General features: G+C 44.7%; 1 protein-coding gene across 1 annotated transcript; it reads left to right on the top strand.

Annotated features, from left to right (window-relative positions):
• The first annotated feature begins 502 nt into the window (after positions 1-502).
• Positions 503-20493, top strand: plppr5b (phospholipid phosphatase related 5b). The gene is made up of 6 exons (XM_068304609.1): positions 503-815; positions 6072-6204; positions 12031-12281; positions 17542-17718; positions 19851-19982; positions 20464-20493. The coding sequence occupies exons 1-6, from the start codon at positions 612-614 to the stop codon at positions 20491-20493; spliced, it is 927 nt and encodes a 308-aa protein (XP_068160710.1). The 5' UTR covers positions 503-611.
• Positions 20494-27836: the final 7343 nt, after the last annotated feature.

Below are 27836 nucleotides of genomic sequence, written 5' to 3'. Positions count from 1 at the left end.
AGAAGACGTGTTTCAGTAAAGAAAAATAAAAAATATCCTGCATACTACTGACTGTAGAACATACATGATGAACTAGATGGTCACACCCCTGAGGAGCAACGAGTGTAAGACTTATATAACATCAAAATTTGTCTGCCTTCAGTTCACACACACACACAGACACACAGACACGCACACACACACACACACACACACACACACACACACACACACACACACACACACACACACACACGCACACACACACACACACTCACACACACACACACACACACACACACACACACACACACACACACACACACCTTCTCCTCCTATTATATGCCACTCTCATCCTCACACACACACTGATCTGGAGGAGCGGTGGGGGGGTGGGGGTGGTCACACATTCTTATACACGCTCTGCTCCTCCCTCCCTCCCTCTCTTCCTCCTTCCTCTTCTTCCTCTCTCTCTCTGGGTATCACATGTATTCAGCCATCAGACCAGCGACAGACCAGAGGAGCCCCCACCTCCTCATCGAGTGGAGCCGAGCCGTGATGTCAGCGAGGAGGAGACAGTAAGGGGGGGTGAAGGAGACGCTGGTTATTAATAGACATCTTCGCTCTCCATCATGCTCTACATCCAGCTGGTGATCATGGCCGGGACCGTCATGCTGGCCTACTACTTTGAATGCACTGACACCTTCAGCGTGCACGTGCAGGGCTTCTTCTGCTACGACACCACCTACACCAAACCCTTTCTGGGACCGGAGGACAGCAGCACCGTCCCCCCTGTCCTGCTGTACACGCTGGTGGCTGGGCTGCCCACCCTGCTGGTGAGTACACACTTCATTCATCACATCTGGACCTCCAGACTGGTCTGCTTTCAACACAGGATCACGACCTAAACAAGAAAGGCAGACAAATCATTTATTTCTGCGAGCAGATTTACAGAAATTATTATCCTGTAATGTCAGACCCCCCCAATGTGATGATCAGGTGTTCTGTTTGTATTGATAACGTGAAAATGGTTGAGGTTTGAAATGGACACCAGAGGTACCAAACTCATTGACAACATAATTTATAAAATATTTTTACTAAACTTTGTTACATTCTTGGCAAAACAATAATTAAACAACCACGAAGATGTCATAATAACAAATAATGATTTCAATGGAATTAAAATAACTAATTCGATACATGATTTCATTATCGATCTGTCTGTCCATCCATCCGTCCGTCCGTCCATCCATCCATCCATCCATCCATCCATCCATCCATCCATCTATCATCTAGCGATGTTGTTTGGTCTAGAGACAGTGTCACTGAGGAAAAGACAGGAGACAGAGCTGGAGGTAGCAGAGATGAAGATGCTGAGGTTCTCTCTGGGAGTGACCAGGATGGATAGGATCAGGAATGAGTACATCAGAGGGACAGCACATGTTAGAGGTTCTGGAGATAAAGTCAGAGAGGCCAGACTGAGATGGTTTGGACATGTCCAGAGGAGAGATAGTGAATATATTGGTAGAAGGATGCTGAGTTCTGAACTGCCAGGCAGGAGGCCTAGAGGAAGACCAAAGAGGAGGTTTATGGATGTAGTGAAAGAGGACATGAAGGTAGTTGGTGTGAGAGGAGAGGATGAGAAGACAGGGTTAGATGGAGGACACTGATTGGCTGTGGAGACCCTGAAGGGAAAAGCCCAAAGGAGAAGGAGAATAAGGAAGCTTTGGCCTGTATTCATCAGTGTGTCAATCAAGTTTCAGTCAAGTTTTATTTATATAGCTCTTAATCATGGCAGCAGACATTTCAAAGCGCTTTAACAGACAGAGAAACCCAACTGAACCCTCCAGAGCATAAGCGACAGTGGCGGGGAAAAACTCCCTCGATGAGGAAGAAACTCCGGACAGGACCCAGACTCTTTTGGGCGGCCATCCGCCTCGACCGGTTGGGTGGAAAATAAATCAAAGGAAGATAAGAACAGCATCAGAGAGAGAGAGAGAGAGAGAGACAGAGAGAGAGAGACAGAGAGAGAGAGACAGAGAGAGAGTGAGACAGGCCAGAGAGAGACAGTATCAATATGGTTAAGGTTGATAAAGTCAAGGCACAATTACAGCTGATTGGATGACTGTATGGAGGAAGGAGGAAGAAAGGAAGCAGGACCCCAGCCGATGGATAGTTGAGGGGTGGTACTGGTGGGCTTGGAGGATAAGGTGCACAGCACATGGAGAGATGGGGGTGATACTGGTGGGCTTGGAGGTGCAGGTCCACAGAGGAAGGGCCACGGCGGCTGGGAGGATGAGGGGTGGAGCAGTAAGATGACACCAAGGAAGAGAGGCAGCAGGACCCCAGTCGATGGTTAGGTGAGTGGTGATACTGGTGGATGGGAGGTGCAGGTCCACAGCAGATGGTCCACAGCGGATGGGTGGATGAGGGGTGGAACAGTATGGCGGCGCGGAGGAAAAAGGAAGCCGGACCCCAGCCGATAATTAGGTTAGGGGTGGTACTGGTGGGATGGGAAGAGCAGGTCCATAGCAGATGGGCGGATGAGGGGTGAACCTGAGAAAAACCTGGGAGAACATAGAGCACAGAGACTCCAGGGAAGAAGTTGAGTTAGTACGGTGTGATTGGAGACTTGGAGAGTGAGGTCAGAGAGGAGGAGGAGTAACAGAGATGGTTGGAGAGAAGGGGGAGGAGAGAGGAGCTCAGTGAGTCTGGATGTTGAGTCTCCAGCAGTGTAGGTCTATATGAAAATAAACGTAGTAACCTAAGTTGCCTTAATTGTAAAATTTATGAAAAAGAAAAGTTTTAAGTCTAGTCTTAAATAGTGAGAGGGTGTCTGCCCCCCGAACTGAGGTAGGGAGGTGGTTCCACAATAGAGGGGCTTGATAGCAAAAGGCTATCAAGCAAAAGGCTATCAAGGCTTTTCTTGTGTATTCACATACACAAGAAAAGAGGTAACCCAGCGGTGGGGCGTCATTCTTCCTGCACATGAGTGAACATGCCGCGGGTTTCCTCATCTTTGAGTGACTTACTTGTTTTGCTTTTTTGCATTTAATTTAGTTACTATGGACAGCCTCCACCCCAGTTCACTACTGCAACCCACCAGTACTGGATTGGTGGACACCTGGGAGGAGATGATGTAGAGTAGTTCTTATCTTCCTTTGATTTCTTTTCCACCCAACCGGTCGAGGTGGATGGCCCCCAAAAGAGTCTGGGTCCTGCCCGGAGTTTCTTCCTCATCGAGGGAGTTTTTCCCCGCCACTGTCTCTGATGCTCTGGATGGTTCAGTTGAGTTTCTCTGTCTGTTAAAGCGCTTTGAAATGTCTGCTGCCATGGTTAAGCGCTATATAAATAAAACTTGATTGATTGATTGATAGTGTATAACTTTATGTATTTATGTATGTATAACTTTATGTCCGTGAAGATCAGAGGAGAATTGGGGAGATTGTTGATCTCCTACCCTCTTCATCAGGGCTACAGCCACTAGAATCAGATTCCATCCTTCCGTCCCTGCTGGGAGCGTGAAGCCGGATGGACTGACGGCGCCGTACAGGACTGAGCATCGATACAGGGAGACCAGCTTCTTCTCTGAGACATGGCTAACGGGCTATGTGAGATGGTGTTATCAAGCGACTGAACATGAGCAGACTGAGACATGAACACTGCCAGCAAGAAGAGAGGAGGTGGAAAAAATATTTATACCAACACCAGATGGTGTCATCCAGAACATGCGACTGTGAAAATGACGGTTTGTAATTAGGATCTGGAGCTAAAAGCTGTTAGCATTAGGCAACACTACTTGGCGTGTGAGTTTTCACATGTCGTTGTCCTCATTGTCTTGATTACACCAAACCCTGGAACAGCACGTGAGCCCAGCTGCACCATCACCTCTGCTCTCTGGACCTGGCATCCAGAGGCTCTGATCATCTCAGGTGACTTCAGTCACGTCACCCTCCACCCACCCCTGTGGTGATAAGGCTGCCCATTCAAGACATTTGATTCTCATTTGATTGGAACATGTATCAGGGAGGGTGAGGAGGGGAGTACAGGAGAGTGGTGACAGGTTCTGTGGAGTGGTGTCAACAGAAGGAGCTCCAGCTGAACATCTCCAAGGATGAGGAGATGGTGCTCAACTTCCAGTGGGCCCCCTCCTTCACAGCCAGTGCAAGTACCTTGGGTTGCAGCCAGACAGCAGCCAGGACTGGTCTAACAACTTGGACTGTTTGTACGAGAAGGGGCAAAGTAGCATAAGGGAGAATAAGGAGGCTGGTCTTCAACATCTGATCTGAGCCTATCCAGATGGTCTACCAGTGCTTTGTGTCTAGTGTGCTGTCCTACTCTACTGTGTGTTGGGGTGCTGGTGTCAGGAAAAGGGACATGGAATACCTGAACAGACTCATCAGCAGAGCTGATTCTGTGGTTGGTCAGAGTTTGGACTCTGGAGACAGTTCTGGAGAGGAGGACCATGTCCAAGTTCAGAGCAGTTCTGGGGAACACCAGCCACTGATTCAGTAGCTGACGGTACTCAGGCTTGTTCACAAAGAGTAGAAGCATTGCTATCTACATCATGAGTATTGAATCCCATGCACTTGGAACAGTGTATTTCGTGTGTTAAACTTTCTCAATTCCAGGGGCTCATTTTGGGAGAGGTCTTCAAAACTACGAGACCCTGTTGCCCTTCCACTACACTCTTGTGTTCTTCTGAGTGGCTCATACAGCTCTTCTGGTGCTGAATCTCTAGTGGAGACAAAATATGGTCTCTGTGTCAATTTTCCAGCTTCAGACTGACAGCCCAGTCGAGTTCAAGTTTCTCTGCAAGTATGGTGATCATTGGATCATTTAATTTCTTTGAGTATAATGTGGTTGAGTCCACGTTCAGGTCTAGGTTATAACTATGTCCTTAAGTTACAAATGCAGGCTTCAACCTCTGGCATCTGTTCTTGGTGGTAGTTTGTAATGTAATGCTGCTCACACCTGATGCAATCCCTTGAAGGATACCTTTGATTCTCGCCAGCTGTAATTTAGTGTTGTCAGGTGTTACTGGTCTGCTGCTGTCCTAGACATCCATCATTTCCTCTGTCTTGGTATTTTTAGGATAAAACTCAATGAAAAGTTGTCTTTTATTGTTGTTAATCAATTTTATCAGTTTCACGTCCATATTTAAGAAAAGTTGGTTACAGACACAAATATTCACAGTAGTACACAGTAATACACTGGAGAGTGTCACAAATGCCACAAACAAGCAGTTGGCCATCATTTGTATCAGTTCTCTGAAATAAGCCAAAGTCTTAGGGTCATAATGATCGTTGCATTACCTGTTGCACACCATTGGGCATGCTTAAAGAGTGATGAATTATTTCTCAAAATTAAAGTACTCGTGCAGTCCTCACTCTTTATGTGCCACAAAACTTAACACCAATGTAGTCATTTATAGTAATCCCACATCCAACAGCAAACCTTACCTATAGTCAGTGTGTTGCTGCGTTCTGTTTGCATCACAGGTGGTTCCAAACCACGGATGCCTACATGTTAGCAATTCAAGGAACAATGCTTTCAGGTGTGTCTCTCCTGATTTTGTGATTCAGCTGCCTGTGCACAGTGCTGCGCTCATACCCTCACACATTTTGCTTACAAAAATGACATGCAATATAACAAGAAATGGACAATCTTCAATTCACAAGTTATCCAAGTGCAGAATTTGTCATGGAAATGAATTCAGTGACCTGAAGTTTAACATTACATTACATAATGTCGTAGAGCTGTCCAATGCATTCCTCTGCTGGGGCCTCAGAGTTATAAATTTATCATGCATAGGTGAAGTAATGAATATTTGTTTAAACAATTACAAAACACAGCAAACTGAACTGTAACCTGCCTTTACTGACATATATGTATAATATATACTTTTAAATTACATTTTGCATTTTCAATTTTCTAAACTGCATCATTGGTAAAAAGTACAACATTCACTACCATCTAATGTTACTTTCACAGTGCACTGGCCTCCTCGTTTCCTTTTTTTCTTGTACAGTGTGGTCTATCTATGAGTTCCTCTGACCTGTGGTTTCTTTCTTTATCTCTTTGTCTATCAGATCACAGTAATAGAGACTGTGCTGTTCCTACTCCAGTACATGTCCAAGGAGTTTGACCGATTAGAGAAGACAGTGGCTGCTGGGGAATGTTGCTACCTCAACCCGCTGGTGCGCAGAGTCTTCCGCTTCCTGGGTGAGTCTCAGGCTGATTCTAGATTATTGATTACAAGACATGACCAAATCTGTAACAACCTTTTACATTCACTGGATATCTAGACACACTGCAGCAAAATGTATTTACAAAGTACAATCTGCATCCCTCTTATGGCCCCCACACAAATGATTCGTCTTAACTGAAATGACACAAGAGGCATAAAAACACATTGATTCTAACGCTGGTCGTTCCTAACCCACATATAGACCAATTAAGGGTTAAAAACAGGTCTCAAGGCTGAACCATTCATATCTATTCTGAACATAAAATATGCTAGTGATAATGAATACTTGGTAGTGTCTCTAGACTCAATAAAAATATTCTAGAGTGGAATGGTCCTTTCTTTTTTAAAAGAAAATGTCTAAAACAATTTGGATGCCCATCAGGTCATATCATTTAAGATGAACCTGTCAAACACAGACGATATGTCTATAGACACTGTTAGGTTCTACTCCACCCAATGGCATACGGCAATGGGATATTTTCAGTGTAATTATCAAAGATCACCAAAGTAGTTGTTCAAAGCTATCCAAACCAGAACAACAAAAAATAAATAAATAAATAAATAAATAAATAAATAAATAAACTGCAATTGAAAGACTTGTTCAAACTCATATCCTTATTGGCAAAATAAGTCATATTATTGTTGGTACAGTCGAATAATATTATTGTTAGCTACCCAGAGGTCACTCGCCCAGTTCCAGCAGCTGTGACCACCTGCAGCAACACAATTTTTTTTATCTTCACACGATTCCATCCTGAAGGGCGGGACGGCATATTGTACAACGGAATTGAAGGGCGGGGGCAAAGCCAGTGGTGCTATTGTGGTCACTCCACATGTGAAACTGGTTGATGTGGAACACCGCCTAGAGGCCAGAATATCTGCTGCTGGAGTGGTGGATTATTCACCAACTGAGGAATATCTGAGCTCAACCAGAGAAGCATTTTGTAATAATCTGTGCAGACTGGTGTCAGACCACAACAAGTCCCATTATTCTTATAAGATCATTATGTTTTGAGACTTCAATGCTATTACCTGTATAATATCTGATAGCCCACATGTATTGGGAGGAACAGCAATGACAACCCACAAGTTGTCACCAGCTACTAAAGGTGGCTGAGAACCATGTCTATATATCCTGAATCCCATGTTTGACACCAGAAGTGGTGCACATAGGTTTACCCACAAGTCCCCTGAGGGTAATGAACAGCACCTAGACCACTTCATGGGCAGATTGTATGTTAAAGGAGAAACAAGCAATTGCAGATCACACCTGAATGTTAATGTTCCATTTAAATTAGACCACTGAATAGTTGTACTAGATGTCAGTGAAATCAGAATCAGTGGAATGTTATCATGTTCCAAAGGAATGCCTTCTCAAAGACTCTGTTGACATAAAGACTCAAACAGCGAATGGCTTGATGACCTGCTAGAAGACCCAGCAACACCTGAAAATACTAATGTTGATATTATCAACCAAACGATGGTGGATGGTATAACTGAGGCTCCTGCAGATATCATCCCACAGAGATGGAAAGGGTTTGATTCTAAGCCGTGGGCCAACAACAATTTCCTGAGCTTGGTTGCCAAATGACAAGCCTCACATGTGCAGGTAGATAAGAACTGAACTCTCCAAGGAGAAAAGAAAAATGCAAATTGGACTCAAGAGGGAGGGTTTTAATGAAAAGGCAAGAAAGATACATTTTGCCAGTGAACAACAAAACACAGAGAAGGAACTCTACCTTGCTAAGAGAGATGCATCCTCACATTACCTCTATGGTACACTGCCACTTAAAGGGCAGTGGGTGTCGATGGGGGAGGAAAGGGGTGAGAAAAAACAGCTTCTGATCATGCTCCCAACAGAAAACGTAATGAAGACTGGCTAAAAAAAGGCAGTTGTTGCCACAAATATTTGCTCAGACATAACACGAGTTACATGATGGGTGAAGCAGAGAGCAGACACGTGTGCAGTCTGAAGTGTCATGTAGGTGTGTTCTGTTGGAAGTCCTCAGTCCTTGACACTGCCCAAGAGTCAACAACAGTGTAAGGGAAGGGAGAGGACGCCTCTAGGCCTGGTGTCCTCGGGAGAAATTTGTGTTATCATCTGCTGACTGATAACATGGGGGGGGGTTGGTGGTGGTGGTGGCAAAATAGGGGGAAAAGATGGCTTTGGATTTGTGGGACACAGCCAATTCGGTCCTCTCTCAGCAAATATGAGACTATGTGAACAGCTAGCTGTCATGTTGGATCCATGTGGCTTTCCTGACACGTCCTCTGCAGCGTTTCGTCCTTCTTTTATCCATATCTCTGAAAAGTTCTGAGTAGAGGTAACTCAATGTATCCATGTGTATGGGGACATTCACGAGCATCAAGACTGACAAGCAAGCAATAGTGACTGTGCTGACTCAAGTAAGGTCATGGGTTCAAATCCCAACATTGCCAATATGGCCTTTCTTTGTGGAGTTTGCATGTTCTGTCCATGTCTGAAAGGACTCCCCCCCCAAAAACAAAAACAAAAACATGCATCCTAGGAACATGAGGTTATGACAACCCAATGTGGGGATATGCCCAGGTTACAGCAGGGCGGGGCTAACTCTCCACTCTAACCATGGTCCTGCTCCCCACAAGCTTCTCCACAGAGTCCAGGCTCACCCCGACCACTGAGCCCGCTCTGCGGATGAGTCTGTTCAGACGGTCCATATCTCTTTTCCTGGCCCCCCCACCCCAACACACAATGGCGTATGACAGCACACTGGAGACTACGGACTGATAGAACATGAGAAGGAGCTTAGGACAGATGTTGAAGGAGGCCAGCCTCCTCAGGAAGTACATGCTGCTCTGCCCCTTCTTGTACACACAGTCCCAGTTGAGTGACCAGTCCAGTCTGCTGTCTAGCTCCAGTCCCAGGTACTTATAGTTTTCTACCACCTCCACCTCACTGCCCTCCATGATCACTGGCTGTGGAGAGGGAGGTGCCCGCCGGAAATCCAGCACCATCTCCTTGGTCTTGGAGACGTTGAGCTGGAGCTGGTTCTGTTGGCACCACTCCACAAAGTCAGCCACCAATGCCCTGTACCCCCCTCATACAGCCACCAATGCCCTGTACCCCCCTCATCACCCTCCTGGATACATGCCACAATCACAGTGTCATTGGAGTACTTCTCTATGTGGCATGTATCCGAGTTGTGCTTGAAGTCTGATGTGTAGAGGGTGAAGAGAATGGGGGATAGAACGGTCCCCTGTGGCGCCCCCGTGCTGCTGGTCACCATAGAAGAAAAACAGTCCCCAATATAGATGTACTGGGGTCTGTCTGTTAGGTAGTCCGTGATCCAGCTCATGAGGTAGGGGTCCACAGCCATGGAGGTCAGTTTGTCCTGTAGGAGCCAGGGCTGGATGGTGTTGAAGGCGCTCGAAAAGTCAAAGAAGAGCACCCTGACGGCACAGCCCCCGGTGTCCAGGTAGGAGAGCACATGGTGGAGGAGGTACAAGACAGCGTCGTCAACCCCAACCTTGGCCTGATAGGCGAACTGGAGAGGGTCCATAGCACCCTGCACCTGTGGACGCATGAGCTCCATCCGCAGAGCGGGCTCAGTGGTCAGGCTGAGCCTGGACTCTGTGGAGACGCTTCTGGAGAGCAGGACCATGTCTAAAGTTAAGGCCATCATGAACAACACCAGCCCCCCCTTGCATACCACCTTCTCCCAGCAGAGGAGCACCTTCAGCGACAGACTGCTGTCACACAGCGCCTCCACAGAGAGGCTGAGGTCCTCCTTCGTGCCCCGTTAGGTCCCCTCGCCACCTCCCGCCACCTCCCTCGCCACCATTAGGTCTACCCTCGCCACCCCCCCCCCCGCTCCTCTTGAGAGAGTCAGGAGGAGCCGGGGGGAGGTGGCGAGGTCAGCACGCCGTTGAATGGAGGGGAGGAGATGGGATGTCAGCCATCTATCTATCTATCTATCTATCTATCTATCTATCTATCTATCTATCTATCTATCTATCTATCTATCTATCTATCTATCTATCTAACTATCTATCTATCTATCTATCTATCTATCTATCTATCTATCTATCTATCTATCTATCTATCTATCTATCTATCTATCTATCTAACTATCTATCTATCTATCTATCTATCTATCTATCTGTCCTCTTATTATTGTTGTACAGTTTGTACAATGATAAATCAGAGGTTCTTCAAGGCTCTTTGAGCTGCATGGATAGAAATGGTCTTTTACTCTAATGAATGTGTACTCCTATATCACATTTGCTGCCTTAGCATATTGCAAATTATATTCTGACTGGGATTTTCTGCACAGATTTGCATTTTGGTTTTAATCATTTCTTTACCACATTAATGAATACACTTCTATTAACTTGCTCAAATATGTTGTATGGAGGAATGATCTGCTTTAGTTTTGATATGACTTTTCAGATAGACAAGTAGACTCGGAGCAGGATAGTTATTTCCTGTACCACAGCACTGATTTTAGTTGTATTTAGTTGTGTGTTTGTCAGTTGATCTTTTTTTACTGCTGGAGTTCAAAGCTCCACTACGGATTAGTTTTGACATCCAAGAGATCCAAATACAGCAATCCCTCGTTACTCACAGTTAATGTGTTCCAGGACCACCCGTGAAAAGAGAAATTCCACAATATAGCGACAACTATTTATTTTATTATTTAAGGTCATTTAAACGTTTCTGAACCCCCCCCCCCATACTGATATTAAACCACCTTCTATCTGTATTACCTTTAAAGCACTCTGATAGACTGTTTAAAACACGTTTGTGTTTCATGTAAGAGCGCTGCGTTCTGTGAGTCTCGGAACTCACATCCGGATGCTGTCAGCCAATAGAATGCGTGTTTGGTATCACGTGACTACGTTCTAAAAATCCGCGATGTAGTGAAGCCGTGCATCTTGAAGCGCGAACAAGCCAGGGGTTAATATATACCTGAACATTCATCTCTCTTGAGATGATCAAAGTTCATTCACAACTAATTCCTTTTAACTCTGCTATCATAAAATTGAATGGTACAATAGTGTACAACCATTAATAATTCGGAATGTGTACAATTCTGTTTGTTAGTCTGTCTATAAGTCGGCCCAACGATCAATACAGTGGAAATCACTATGTACAAGCAAAAAAGGTTTTCTTGCAATATTCATTGTTTTCTAAAAACAATGGATAATGACGTATTTTCCATTTTTCAATTTTGTCTTCATATCAGATTACAAACACACACATTCCAATTTGAATTTTTGCATTTAACACAAAGTGACTCTGAACTGACCACAGAATTGTCCGTTTTATTTCTTTAAATATACCTTTCATCAGAAAAGCCACACCCGTTTGAAGAAATCTGACCCACAAAATCTAAACTTGATGACATTTCATTGATTTAGTTTACGGAAGGAGATTTACCCAATTAAAGATACCCATTTTTCACATTTTTGCATTCAAAGGAACTTTGACTAGGCACAACAGTCATTTCACTAGACTTAAATCTTTCTCACAACTTCCAGACAGCCAAAATGGACAACTATGTACATTTGCTCGCTTTGAAATAGAGGGACGAAACATGCAGGGAATTTTGCTTCCGTGGGCAGAAAATAATTGATTTACATTTACTTTATTTACTGTATTTTTGTCTTTCCTTTACTTATGAAGTTAAAAATCTAATTTCTTATCATTTATATACGTTCCCTTGTTTCCAACAATAAGTGCTGTCATTTCTAGTAAAAAGCTGTGATACTGGCTCCACATGTTCCAGGCGTGGTCCCTCTTACCATGTTTTTCTTCACAGGAGTTTACGTCTTTGGCCTTTTCACTGTTGACATCTTTGTCAATGCAGGCCAGGTAGTGACAGGGAACCTGGCCCCTCACTTCCTGACAGTGTGCAAGCCAAACTACACAGCACTGGGCTGTGAAGAGGCTCTTCACTACATCAGCCACCAGGAGGCGTGCACAGGAAACCATGACGATATCTTACACGCCCGCAAGGCTTTCCCATCCAAGGAGGCAGCACTCAGTGTCTACGCTGCCCTCTACCTGGCTGTAAGTCTCTGCTGCTTTCTCATGAAAATCACCCTTGTTTGCTGTGGTTTGTGAATTCTTTCCCCAGAACCCTTCAATTCACTATAAAGAACAAACATGGGAGGGGCGAGCTGAAGATACAGACTGTGTTATAGGCCAGAAAAATTATACATCTATGGAATTATCGAGGGCGTCACGGTGGTGCAGTGGTTAGCGCTGTCTCCGCACAGCAAGGCGGTTCTGGGTTCGCGTCCCGCTCTGTGTGGAGTTAGCATGTTCTCCCTGTGACTGTGTGGGTTCTCTCCGGGTTCTCCGGCTTCCTCCCACCTCCAAAAGAATGCACTTCAGGTTAATTGGCCGGTTCCAGATTCCTTGTAGGTGTGTGTGTGTGTGTGTGTGTGTGTGTGTGTGTGTGTGTGTGTGTGTGTGTGTGTGTGTGTGTGTGTGTGTGTGTGTGTGTGTGTGTGTGTGTGTGTGTGGTTGTCTGTGTCTCTGTGTGGCTCTGTGGTGCACTGGCGTCGTGCCCGGAGTGTCCCCTGCCTCACACCCTAAGCCAGCTGTGATAGGCTCCTCGACTCACAACAGCGGAAAAAGAGGTGACAGAAAATGGATGGATGGATGGATGGATGGATGGATGGATGGATGAATTATCAAGTGGGTGGCACGGTGACACAGTGCATAGCGCTGTGCCACATGCCTCACTGCAGAAAGGTTCCAGGTTTGATTCCTTTCTGTTTCCTGCTTTCACGTCCAGGTTGTTACTCCAGCATCCTTTCACCTTTAGAAACACGCAGCTTCGGTGAATCAATTCTCTGTTGGTGTCAGTGTGTGTCTGTTTATCTTTCATGTGGCCTCACGATGTGCTGGCGTCTTGTCCAGAGTGTAGGGAGATGAGACAGGTGTCCCGCAAGGTGGATAAGTGAGTGTCTACAATAAATAGATGGATGCATGGCTGGATGGATGAACTATCAAATACCTGTATTATTTTGAACTGAAAAATTCACTTCCGTATTTCCTCAGTAAAATAGTGTCGGGGCAACCAGTTTGAAACCACATTGCTCAGGAGCTCATGCAGGCAGATTATTTTAAACAAGAAGAGTTCTGTAGGATTGGACTGCCTTAGACTGCCTCTGGAGGGCATCAGGCATTGTTAATAAGACAAACAGAAACCAAAACTGTTGAAAACAGTGCCTGCCTGGCTTTCCTGGACTTTAGCCTTTTTGTAGACTGGATATACCCTGTACTCCAGATTTCTGTGGTACACCCATACTAGGAATAATTGGATTTCTACATGTGACAGTTTATAGGAGAAGATGACACAAGGATGGACCTTCTGCTTCTTAGTTGACCACTGGGACAAGACTCTCCCCAGTCCAATGTCTGAACAATCCACCTCCATTATAAATTGGTCAGAAGGATCTGGGAATATTATAAAAAGAGTAGAGTTGAAGCAAAATTTAAACTCTCAATAAGCTTTCTCAGCTGCCGGGGACCACTTGAAGGGGGTCTTCTGAGAGGTGAGGGTGGTGAGTGGAGAGGCCACTGAGATGTTCTTCATAAAGCCCCAGTAGTACTTGGCAAATCCCAAGAACATTTGAAGTTCCTTGTGAGTTGAAAGGGCCGGCCAAGCGGTGACCACCCTGAACTTGTCAGGGTCCATCATGTTCCCCCTGTGGTAATGATGAAATCCAGGTTATCTTGGAGAGGTGGAACTTACACCAGACTGACATTAAATTGGTTTTTGAGGAGTCTTATTGATACCTGCCATACATGGGCAATATGTTCCTGCTAGGACCTGGAGAAAATATCCTTGAGATATAAAAACACATGGATATTAGTAATATCTTGGAGCACATCATTAACAGGAGCCTGGAATGCTGCAGTGGCATTTGTGAGGCTGAACGGCATTGGCCAGGTCCTGATAATTTCAACTGGGAGTGTTAAAAACCATTTCCTTATTTTGGATTTGAGAAATGCCCATTATCATACCCACTGCACACCAGAGGATAGGCGTTCCTCAAATCCAATTCAGAAAATGAAGTGGCACCTTGTAATCACACAAACGCTGAAGATAAAAGCACTGGAGACGGTACCTGTTCTTGGTGGTGATCTCCTTCAGATCCAAGTACTCCTGTGGAACACTAACCAGGTTGGGTGCCTCTGAAAGGTTATGTAAAACAAGGGTGGAAGGTAGAGCTAGTTTAAAGCTGATGGAAATATAGGGAGAACTCCACTGGAGGATTGTCCCTGTGGACCAGTCTATATGTGGGGTGTCTGTTAAGTCATGGGTACCCTTATATGAGGGGCTGCTTTGGAGCAAGGATGAGGTGAAAAGAGAGTGTCTCCAGAGTGATAGCCAGACATGGTCAAGATGAGTGAAACAGTTTGGTGGGGGACTCTGCAGAGGAGACGTCCATCCACAGCTGTGGAATGCGTGGTCCCCAAAGGGAAAGAGCGTCCACCCCCAATTTGGGGGGTGAAGAACATGTACAAAAAGTTAGCATTGGATCCAGAATCAATCTCAGTATTCTGAAATGCTGAGGTGTAAGATCGGTACAGAGCATAAGAAGCGTTACCCTCCATGGAAGAGATGACTAGGGGCCAAGATAAAGGCGACACGTTGAGAGTCAGTCAGTTAGCAGAGCTGCAGGAAGGGAACATGGTGAATAAAGGGGTACACAGGGAACTCAAGAAGCTGTCCATACATGAAGCATTCAACACTGTCAAACAGAGACTAACAGCCCCGGCCAACCGACTGAAAGACACGATAAGGAGGTAGAGTAAACAATATGTTCTCACCCAATCAGACAAGGTGTACTCTCAGTGGCAAGGATGTAACAGCAACAGGTCAGACCTGTGGAAACCTGAGATGAAGAAATACTGGAAGAGCATCTGGGAAAGAGAAGCGTCTCACAACACCGATGCCCAGTGGCTAGTGGACCTGAGGACTGACCACAGCTGCCTCCCAGAACAAGAACCAGGAACCATCTCAATGGCAGACCTCCAAGAAAGAGTGTCAAAGATGAAGAGTTGGTCAGCACCGGGCCCCGATATGATCCATGTCCGTGTGGTCAGCAGGTCGGATCTTGGACATCGTCTCATTCTCTAACTCCCTCAGTTTGCTCATTTTTTTTCCAACAGACAGTTGATGATGTTTGTTTGGAATAATATTCTCAAATGCCCCCTGTTGGGGGTAAAATACACAGTTGACACTATTGTTCCAGTGATTAATGGTGATACGTTTATCATTGAAATGAAACCTTAACCTGAATCTGGGGTCAGGCCATGATCTCCGTACGCATCAGATGTTGTGTAAACCCTGACAAACAGACTCTATGTTTGAGATCCATGCTGACTCCTGGGCGTCTGTTCATGACACACGCAGCGACCTGTTCATAAAGCTTCATGAAGCTCCTTGTGTTCTCGTTCCCCCAGTCGCAGCTCAAAAGCCTGATTCATGCAAATGACATGAAAAAATGTCATCATCTTATTCATATCTAATATAAATAGTTCCATCAGAAAGATAAAATGTTCAGAAAATGCAAAAAGAAAACAAAACTCAGTGAAAAATAACAACTTGTTGACATGACACAGCTGATGAGACATTTGCTTTGAAGACGCTCCACCTTAAGGACACACAGAACCCTGGCTGAGGTCCCATTGGCTGAGGCTGTTGGAACATGAGGACCAGAGAGAGAACAGTCTGTGTGTGTGTGTGTGTGTGTGTGTGTGTGTGTGTGTGTGTGTGTGTGTGTGTGTGTGTGTGTGTGTGTGTGTGTGTGTGTGTGTGTGTGTGTGTGTGTGTGTGTGTGTGTGTGTGTGTGTGTGTGTGTGTCAGACCCTGTATGGCATACAAGGTGAGTTCACCATGTGAGTCACAGCAATTTGTATGAGCTGTCACATGATGTAAGTTTCGTACTGGGATGCACAGAATATTCTAGTTTGCCTTTCCCAAAGGCAAACACAGAAACACACAGTCTGTGTGTGTGTGTGTGTGTGTGTGTGTGTGTGTGTGTGTGTGTGTGTGTGTGTGTGTGTGTGTGTGTGTGTGTGTGTGTGTGTCAAGACTAATTTGCCTGGGGTGTCCCAAGCCAGCGCTGACTTTTGCAGAAGCGGCACGAGCTATGAGCAACCACACACACACACACACACACACACACACACACACACACACACACACACACACACACACACACACACACACACACACACAGGGGTACCATAAAGACGGACAGATATGGAGAGGAAGGCACATCCTTCATCATCATCCTACAAATTTCCCTTCCCTCACGTTACTCTCCGCCACCTCGGATGCCTCAAAATCAAAAATAACCCCAATCCAGAAAATATTATGGATTAGGGTCATTCTAGTGGAATTATGGATTTGTTGTACATTCCTGCCTTAACACTATGATCCCATTTAACATCAGATTCCTTACATTTTTTTGATCCCTCAGTAAAATTACTGCTAAAATGTTTGAGTGTTGATGAAGCTAAAATCTCATTATCATGTGAAGCAAACACGCAGGCATCATCGCAGCTCCCTCAGATGAAGGGTGAGGACCTCCCACCAGCCCTTGTGTGTACCTCCTTGAACCGCCTTTGCTTTTCAATAGAAGTGAAGCCTCCAAACTTCATTCTGCTCGTCCGCTTCTGGGTCCACCATGTTGTCAGCCTCACTGGCTGTTATCTGAAGAATGTCCTAGATCTATAGCTGATCAAACTCATGGTCACCATGTAAGTGATCTATGGGTCTTCATTCAGTTGGCTAATGTGATTCGTTAAAAGTGAAACCAACCTACAGAAAATGTACTTTGTTTCTTATTAATTATTATCGTAATTATTTCATCTTTCACCACGTGTTTTTGTGTATTTATTCAAATGTGTTTAGAGTGCAGTCTTCCACAACAGAATCAAACCTGCCAACAAATGCTTAGTCAGCACACAGGAAAGGGACATATTTTGAGTACATTTTTTGAAATTGGGTTGAGTTTAGTTTGACTGCAACCTAATGTAAGTAAAAGTTGATCAAATGAAACTAGACTTTCAAACCTCTGGTTTTGCAAACTAGTTCTCATGCAGGGGAAGAATGTCAGCATGCACAGAATGTGGAGCAGGTTTGGGGATCAGGTTGCCAATGCTAATAGAATTCCAAAAAAGAAATACTTGGAGGTCATAAAGATGAAGATTCACACCTTCACATTTGTCTAATTGAAATGAAAATGAGCGGACATAGACATGTTATAGATGTTCTAATCCGGGTCTGTCTCCTCTCTGGCAGATGTATGTGACGTACACGGTGCAGACTAAAGGCACTCACCTGGCCAAGCCAGCTCTGTCCCTCCTGCTCCTGTGCCTGGCATTCCTCAACGGTCTGAATCGTGTGGCTGAGTACCGTAACCACTGGTCAGATGTCATCGCTGGCTTCATCATCGGGACAGCCATCGCCACGTTCCTGGTGAGAATAGGTCAAAGTCAGCTCAGACCCACGGTAACAGGAAGTACAACAGGCAGTACAACAGGCAGTACAACAGGTAGTACAACAGGTAGTACAACTCAGGCAGTACAACAGGTAGTACAACACAGGCAGTACAACAGGCAGTACAACAGGTAATACAACAGGTAGTACAACAGGTAGTACGACAGGCAGTACAACAGGTAGTACAACAGGTAGTACAACAGGTAGTACAACTCAGGCAGTACAACAGGTAGTACAACACAGGCAGTACAACAGGCAGTACAACAGGCAGTACAACAGGTAGTACAACAGGTAGTACGACAGGCAGTACAACAGGTAGTACAACAGGTGGTACAACAGGCAGTACAACAGGTAGTACAACAGGTAGTACGACAGGCAGTACAACAGGTAGTACAACAGGTAGTACAACTCAGGCAGTACAACAGGCAGTACAACAGGTAGTACAACTGGTAGTACAACTCAGGCAGTACAACAGGTAGTACAACAGGCAGTACAACAGGTAGTACAACAGGCAGTACAACACAGGCAGTACAACAGGCAGTACAACAGGCAGTACAACAGGCAGTACAACAGGCTGTACAACAGGCTGGTCAACAGGTAGTACAACAGGCAGTACAACACAGGCAGTACAACAGGCAGTACAACTCAGGCAGTACAACAGGCAGTACAATACAGGCAGTACAACAGGCAGTACAACACAGGCAGTACAACAGGCAGTACAACTCAGGCAGTACAACAGGCAGTACAATACAGGCAGTACAACAGGCTGTACAACAGGCTGGTCAACAGGTAGTACAACAGGCAGTACAACAGGTAGTACAACTCAGGCAGTATAACAGGCAGTACAACAGGTAGTATAACACAGACAATACAACAGGCAGTACAACAGGCAGTACAACAGGTAGTATAACACAGACAATACAACAGGCAGTACAACAGGCAGTACAACAGGTAGTACAACGGGCAGTACAGCACAAAGTATGGGACGAAACACAAAGGGATGGTAAACATGTCTGACATAAAGGTGATGTGTGTTCGTGGGGTTATGGAGGGACATTGAGAACACGTGGCCCCTCCAGCTTTTATTTTCTGCAGCATGTTGTCCATGTTTGATCCAGATGCCTGTAGACCTCTGATCAGTAGCACTAAATCCACGTTCACACTCTGCCATCGACAAAGGAAGAACACATGAGATGGAAGAAAACAGCAGATTGTGTCCTTGGACTCTGACATTCATGTCCTCTAAACTCCTTTATTGTCTGAGACCTCAGCAGCGAATGATGACCGTTTGTCTTCTCCCAGCACCACACGCTCATCTTCATCCATTGGCCAGCTGGAGGGGTTCAGCGCAGGAGACACAGCCATTGGTCGCTGTCATCTAGCCTGTGTTTTATGTTGTCTGCCGGGGGGGTAAAGGAGCGCCCACTAGACTCACCTGCTCTCTGTTGACCTGTAATGCCAGACTGGCAGATACTTACCCCTTTGAATGTGGGCATGTCAAGTTCCTGTTTCAGGCTTTTAGTGTTTGTGTCACCAGCGAGCCGCTGGGCCTCAGGGCCTCACGCTGATCCTCACCTCTGACTTGCTTTAAAAGCAGCAGCAGCATCTCTCCTTTGCAGCGACAAACCTAGAGGGTTTCTAGTGCGTCTTTCGCCAACACCAGTCCAATCAGAATGATCCGCTGTCATCTTGGAATGAATTGCTCTACACTTTGCCCTCTCCGTGTTGGATGTAGAGTTCCCCTCAGCCGGGGCAGGAAGCGCTGTGAGGCGCTGGGGCCTGATGATTCTACTTTGGGATAAGCTGACATTTGACTGACCTGTCAGAGACGTTAACGACTCTCAGCCATTTGGCAAATCATGCTGTGTGTAAACACACAAACACACACACAGCAGCTGGACCAGTGTCAGGGCTTTGTTCACCCCTGGAGTTCACCTGGACCGGGGCGCTCTCCTCCTGCTCATCCTCTCTGCAGGGGTGTGTGGATGTTGCTTTTGCTTCTTAAAGCTGTCCTGTGAAGGACGACCCTATGCTGCCGTGGGATTACTGCATTTATTAATGGGTATGCAAATGAGTGAGGTAGTGGGGACAGACCTGTGTGTGTGTTGTAGGTGGTGTGTGTGGTCCATAACTTCAAGGGGAAGTTACTGCTGAACGATTCACCCGTGGAGCAAGAGTCCAACACAACCGTCCTGAATATCAGCCAGATAGAGAATGATCTGAAGAAGTATATAACCTCACAGGTCAGTACCTCAACACAATAACAATCACCCAGAGAAGTCTCTTAATCCTCAATGTGAATTCTGGTGTTACCATACATCAGCCTTAGTCTTAGCCTGAGGCTTTATAAACTATCATATTTAAGTTATAATTTTGTAACTGATCACTGTTTTTAGTCAGTAATTCATTTGCTCATTAGTTTCAACTTTTGACCATTGCAATAATGTTAAATCACTGACCACAGCTCTGACCCACCAGCAGAGTTTCTGTTTTTATCCCAGTCGACACATGACTTATTGAGTCATAACGGTAGGAATGACTGGAGGGTCCAACCACAAACAGAAACAATACATGAATATGATCTGAACCTAAAGCGAACAAACCCAAACAGAAACAGCATGTTCTCAAATGACGTGGAGGGCTTCATCTAAAAGCTTCTGACAATCCTGATTTAATCCTCTCTGCTGTCCTGATGTTCATCTTGTGCTTCCTCCTTCCCTGCAGAATCACCTGACCTTTACTGAGGTCACATGACGTGGAGTCAGCTGTGTGGCCGACCCACTGAACATCTCTTTCCTATTTGTCATTCAGTCTTTAACTGGGGTGCTGCACTGAGCCCATTCTCCATGTGTCTGGTTTGCAGTGTTTCAGTCTGTTTTATTTGATCTCCATCAGATCTTCCTGTTTGTATTTCTAGCTTTTCATTCAAGAGGGGAAAAAGGAAAGAAGTGCCACTAATTCAGTCGGGCAGGTTATTTCTAAGTCTACAGACACACGCCATTTATTCATTCCCAACACCTTCATTCATAACAATCACACATGAGTACACACAGCAGTAACTGAACAGGGAAGCGTCTTCAGTACGCTAATCCCTCGTTACTCACTGTTAATGCGTTCCAGGACCACCCACCAAAAACCAAGTTCCGCAATATAGCGACCAAGTATATATTTAATAATGTATGGTAATTCAAACGTTTCTGACCCCCCCCCCCCATACTGATATTACCTTTCCATACACTCTGATAAACTTGTAACACCCCTGGTGTTTGTTATGGTGAGCAAAGTGAGCAACACTCTCTCACGCTCACGCTCCCTTCTCTGTCCTGCAAACACATGCATGACACACACATGTAGGCCAACTCAGGGCAACACACACACACACACACACACACACACACACACACACACACACACACACACACACACACACACACACACACACACACACACACACACACACACGTTTCAGGAGGAGCCGTGAGTCTTGAAGCGCGGATCAGCGAGGGATTACTGCAGTTCTTTTCTGAAAGACTTCATGTCACATGAAACAGAAGAATCACTTTTCTGGAATCTGGACCTACGGATGTTTTAACATCGTTGTGCTATTGAAAAACTCACATTCATGTTACAGCGGCTCAGAAAGGGAAGTTCAAATCATATTAAGACATAAATAGTCATGACCGTGATAAAGAACAAACGTTTAGGACAACAGTGGAAAAGTATCAAAGAATCCAAATGACAGATAGCAGGAGGTGAAGGCGCTGGTTCTCTGGCTCAAACACTCCAGATGAACCCGGACAGACACACAGACCGTTCATACGTGATGTAGGGGAACACAGGGGGACCCAATCAGGGACAGGCTGACAATCACATGGGGGGGGAAATCACACAAAGGGAGGAAGTCAGGGTCTGAAATGAGGGGGAAGGGATGACTACCAAAATAAAACAGGAAATGCAAGACAAACCATAGACAAGACAAAAACTAAACATACCTCACATAACTCTTCAGACATGACACTAATCCTGCTTCCAGAACACTCAGTCCAGAGTGAATCTTTGAAACTGACACTATCTAAGTACAGTAATTAGAAATTAAACAACAATAATCAATCACTCAACAAATTTATCAACTTTTATTTATAGAGCTATTGATCACATCAACCAACATTTTACTAATACAGACAGAGAAACCCAACAGAACCTCCAGACCATTAGCAACAGCAGCAGGGACAAACTCCCTCATTGAGGAAGAAACTCCGGACAGGACCCAGACTCTGGAGGGTGGTCAATCGCTTTGACTGGTTGGGTGGAAAAGAAATGCACTAGGGACAGAGACAGGGCAAGGAAGAGAGAAGACAGAGAAATTCTAGACTCTCTTAAAGAGGAGGGTTTTTAGTCTTCTCTTAAATAAGCTAAGGGAGTCTTCCCCCCCCCCCCCCGGACCGAGGCTGGGAGATCGTTCCAGAGTAAAGGAGCCAGATGGCTGAAGCTTCTGCTCCTGTTCTACTCTAAAGACCTGATGGGTCACCAGGAATCCTGCATCCTCAGAGCAAACGATCTTCGACGTAAGACGGAGCCTGGCTTTAGAGCTTTAAATGTGATCATGAGGATTTGAATTTTATTCAACATTTTATTGGAAGCCAACTCAGAGAAAGAGATTTTTTTTTCCTCAAACCAAATCATCGCATATTCAGAATTTCAGTTCAAATACTGGACGAATAGAAACTGTTTAATCCTTATATGCACTGTCATAAATGTGGTATTGAAGATATAAAGCCTTCTAAAGGGATTTCATACAAATAATTCAGCGAAGCTTGTAACGCAGGTCCTGAGAAACTTTTGATGTTTGTTGCATCACAAGATTTAAGAATAATTCATTACACATTACAGAATACAGTAATCCCTCGTTACAGTTAATGTGTTCCAGCACCACCCATGAAAAACAAAATTCCACGATATGATGACAAACTATTTATTTTATTATTTATGGTAATTTAAACGTTTATGAAAACTCCCCATATATTATATACTGTATGTATTAAACCACCTTCTATCTGTATGACCTTTTCCCACGCTTTAAAACACTTTTGTCTTAAAGGAAACTTTTTTTAAAACATGGAAGTGCGTTGCGTTCCGTGAGTCTCAGAGCGTAGCACACACGGACGCTGTCAGCCAATGGAATGCTTGTATGGTATCACATGACTACCTACTAAAAATCGGTGATGAAGTGAAGCCAGGCATCTTGAAGCGCGAATAAACGAGGCATTACTGTACTATTAATATAGATGATATTTATTTTAATCTAGTCTCTAACACCTAGTCGCTATTTGTCTTCAAAGTTATTTCTTTTTCTGTAGTGAACAAAAAAACTATAAGTGCAGGTTTAACAGGTTCATTATTTGATTAATAACTCTGCTGTCCCTTTGTCAATGGCCTTTATTGGAGCCAATATTATTAACAATGAACGGACATGTCTATGTACTGGGGTCCAGAATCAGTGTTAATGAAGCCTGAACGTGGTTGAATTTGCCTGTTTGTGTGTGTAGCAATAAAATGTGAAGCTTTATTTTCCATCATTAGACAGGCTGAAATCTTGTTACTCCTTTATATCTCTATTTTTATAATACCTATTTAAGAACTTATTAAAAAAAAGGGAAAACAGGGACAAAACATATAAAAAAGGAGTTGTTTCAATTAGCAACTTTATGAGGGATGGATGGATGTCACTGTGTTAATGTTCACAACTGTGTTTTATTCCTTTAAATGTCTGTATTTCACATTATTGTTCAAAGGTACATACTGCACTCTGGTTTGTAAATTCTGATAATCATGACATTTGTGTTTCTTACTTCTATGTGGATTCCACATCCCTCCTTAATCAAGCTGTTAATAAGATATTTAACTTTTGTTTAAATTGAGTTAATTTTTTAAACGTGAGTTGGAGTTTTGACCTTATGCACTGTAAACCATAAAAAAACTGAACAGCCTTTGATTAAAATTTACTGGCTCATTCGATGCAAATTAAAATGTATTTTGAATCTGAACCTGGTGTCTTATGACCCTCTGTCTTTACTATATGTGACCTGTTGACCTTTGTGCCCCACGACCCAACTCCGGATGAGCGAATGAGGATGAGGATGGGGGAGGATGTTGACCTTTGTGTGTCAACGCCCTCCTCAGTGTTGACTCTGGACGGTGGTGAGAGTCTGATTAGAACCAGGCGATGGAAGACGACTGGGCTTCCTCGAGAAGATTGCTGTCCTGGGATTGGTCACCTCCACCCCAGTCCAGACCAGGAACTAGTTAGGTATGTTTGAATTGTTTGGAATTGAACCCAGAATCTTCCCGTTGTGAGGAGAGAGCACTGCCCACTGCATTACGCTGATGGACTCTATTCTGTCAGTTTAGTTTAATTAGGACATATTATCAAAGGCATTCCGTATCTATGAACTTCTTCTTCTCCTCTGGGTCCTTCTTTCCCTTCAGGGTCTCCACAGCCAATCAGAGTCCTCCATCTAACCCTGTCTTCTCATCCTCTTCTCTCACACCAACTACCTTCATGTCCTCTTTCACTACATCCATTATTTTAAGCAACACACCAACAGTTAGAGAACCTGCCTTAATCTCCATGAGACACCACTTTATTTTTTTAAATATGTGGACCTTTTTTGAAATTGTGTGTAGAAATTAAAGAGTCACCTTGTGTGCAGTGTGTTGTGCAGCTGTTCCCCGTGTAGATAGGGATGTTTTTTCTTCTTTCTGTCATTTGCATATTTCATTTGTGATTTGGGTAGTCTAATGAAAACGGGCCGGATGCCATTTCCCCCTTGTGGAGCAGCAGCTGAGAGACAGTCACCTTTACCTGGTGGTTAATGGTAGAAGTACCTTAAAGGGATAATTAGTGACGTCTGACAGTTACTGTCTGAAGCTCGAGTTCCAGTTGCTTTAATGAACTTCCTGTTCACCTTCCAGTAGAGCTGGACTGCTTTGCTGCTTGGACACAGGTAACCATCTGTCTGTGCTGCAGGATGGAAAGTCTGAAAGGAATTATTGCATTTGGGGAAGTGGGAAAGAAGTGTAGTAAGTCTTGTTCCCTGTGTTTTGTAGGACCCACAGTAAGGGGAACAGATGGTGTCTGTGATGATGACAGGAGCTTCGCTGGGGTTGCAGGTGTTAGCAGCCTGTCGGTTATATGCAGGTGTGAGAGGGGAGCCAATCATAATCAACAAGGAGCATTCTCACATGCAGTAGCTTCAACACACTGAGCTCAACTCGTGAGGCATCTCTGCTCAATCTGCCCTCCCTGTAGGCAGACTGATGCTGGTGTAGATCTGCTGAGGCTGGAGGTGTTCTAGTAGCAGACTCTCACAGTTCTGTATGATTCCAGGTGTGAGTGATCATTCTGTCTGTGGTGGAATTCTGGGTGACCCCTGATTTGAGGGAGGGCAGGATGACAGCTGAAGCTGGGCACATGTGGAATATGTTGGTGAAACAGCTGCAAGCTGCTTCTTGGTACCCTGTCAGTCTGTGCTAATGTTAGCATGTTGGGTATATAGCCATGATAATAATGACTTATTTGGACTTGATATACGTTACCTCGGTAAATAAGAAGGTAGACACATAACTTAGGGATCAGCGCCTCTCAGGTATTCTGCTGCTTGTTTACCAGATCAGATGTACATGAATACAGATCCCTCTGCTTTGCTCCAACCAGAGTCTATATTCTGGTCCAGGGGTCGTTTCACAAGGTAGTTTCTGTAAATCAGGGCTTTGGACCAGAATGTTTTGCCAATCGGTTCGTTCTGAACAGAAACGGAATTATAACGTTTCCAGTTTTGCGTTCCAACCATGAACTGACGTTCCTGAACCGGTTAGAACAAAAAAATAAAGTTCCTGAACCGGTTAAATAACGTTCCTTGTAAATATAAATATGTCGGTGCCGTATTTTACGTTTAAAAGCCTTAAAATGTCTCAAAAACCAACGCTGCTCCTTCTGACATGAAGCGTCTTCTGTGTTCACTGAGTTCACCAATCTGTAGAAATGTTTCTGTGACGTCAGTCAGAGACCCTCCAGACCGACCACTGTCCACCCAGAGGACGTATTACGTCACTACGTACGCCGGCAGCAATGGATCAATCAGAGGACATGACGCGAGGCTCCGTCCGGCACACCTCCGGTAGGTACCGGTATAGGGGGGGATACCGGGACTGGACCGCAGGTATGCTGGTAACCACATCTGATTGGCTGAAGACCCCCGACGATGACGTCAGCGAAGAGACACGCTTACGACACAACATGTAAACTCCAGGCTATCAGTTCCGGTTGTTCCGGTTCACGTAGAGACCGGGGGGCTTTTTTCACGCTTCTCCGTCTCTCTTGATCTATGACTCCATGCCCCCCCCCCCACACACACACACCACTGCTTCTGTCAGAAACACGTCCAGCGGCTGAACTCGGAGCTTGTCTTCATCCTGGAGGATTAACCAAAGACCTCCACCCGCTGGACATCGGTGTGAACAGAGGCTTTAAAGTGAAGCTGGGGGGTCGTGGAGCGATGGATGAGAGCCGTGAACACACGTTTACCAGGACTGGGGGCAGTGCAGAGGAGTTACACCCCCCCAACAGGTGGTGGATTGTGGGTCCTGGACTAACGTGTCTGCTCAGACTTCTGTCCGATGTTTCTCTAAAGCATCATTACCGGACAGACCCCCGGAAACCAGCCGGTCAGCGGGGGAGAAACTACCGACAGATTCAATGCAGACCGGAGACGAGGACTTCAGGGATTTACTACACATTTATCACTAAATAAAGACATTTTTGAAAATTTTGAAATTTAAATACGTAGTACAACACAGTCCAACCACAGTCACCTTTTTACTTCCGTTACCTAGAATGTACAGAACAATAATCAGCGCCTTGTGTCCGGTTAAAGTACAGAAATGAACTCCGTTATTTAGACTGAGCCTCTTCAACAAGGAGCTGAATGGTGCACAAAATACGGTAATTTAAGGACTTTAAATTGACACCTAAAACAATTAGTTTATATACTATAGACTATAATTATAGATATGCCCCCACCCTCCAGTAAACAGTACCCCAGCACTACGCCTCTGCTTTATGACAGTTATATCATGTAGTTCAGGCTTATGCCTCCTACTTAGACACTACATGACATAAGAACAGAATAACTTCCACCATGTCATTTATTGCTGAACAACAGATCTTCATTGTTCTTCTCCCATAGCTCAGTATTACTACAAAGCGCTGGCAGTACGGGAACACACTGCTCTGAAAATGACTGCAGCCACTGAGTTCATGTCTAAATCATACATGTTCAGACTGACACGCTGAGTGTTCACCTGTAATGATTAATGGTGACTGGGAGACCTCCCTGTTCTTACCTGCTGCTGATAGCCACTACTTCTATCTGCTCTCACCCCTCCAGTGAAGGACAGGAAGTCAAACATCAGGTCAAACATTTTTTTTCAAGAACGAAAAAAAAAAACGGTATTAACCGGTTTACAATCATTTGCTGTTCCAGAACATTAAAACAGAGTTTTCGGTTTCGTTTTCGTTCCCTGAACCGGTTCAAAGCCCTGCTGTAAACAGAGTTAAGTCTCGGGCTCAGAGTTAATCTACTCTAAGTTTTTGTTTCCAGAATGACTGATTTTAGTTTAAGTTCACTCGGAGTCAAGCACGTGCAAAACAAGTAAAACAGCCATCACCAACGGAGCCCTGATTCAATCAGTCACCATGGCAACAGGCAAGAGGTGGTCTGCATATTTCACGATTGTCAAACTATAGATTTTAATGAAGGCATCTGGTGAGTTTGAACATTGAAGAAAGAGCAACAGTGCTTGAGTCAGTGCCTATGTTTAACTGTAGTCCTTAGAACCGCAATAATTAATGTATTCATTTTATTAAGGTACAATCCCACAGGGGAGAAGCGCACTTAATTCCACACAACATCCAACTACACTCTATTGAAATGTATCGCCCCAAACCAAAATCTGTGGTCCTGAATTTCAACTGTGTGAAAGTTGCTGAAATGAACTCTCTGGAGAACAGGCGGTTTTCTGGGCTGGGTCCTATTACG

This window comes from Antennarius striatus, chromosome 20 (genome assembly GCF_040054535.1).
Source record: "Antennarius striatus isolate MH-2024 chromosome 20, ASM4005453v1, whole genome shotgun sequence".
Lineage (NCBI taxonomy): Eukaryota > Metazoa > Chordata > Actinopteri > Lophiiformes > Antennariidae > Antennarius > Antennarius striatus.
This window is presented reverse-complemented; position numbering and strand designations above follow the sequence as displayed.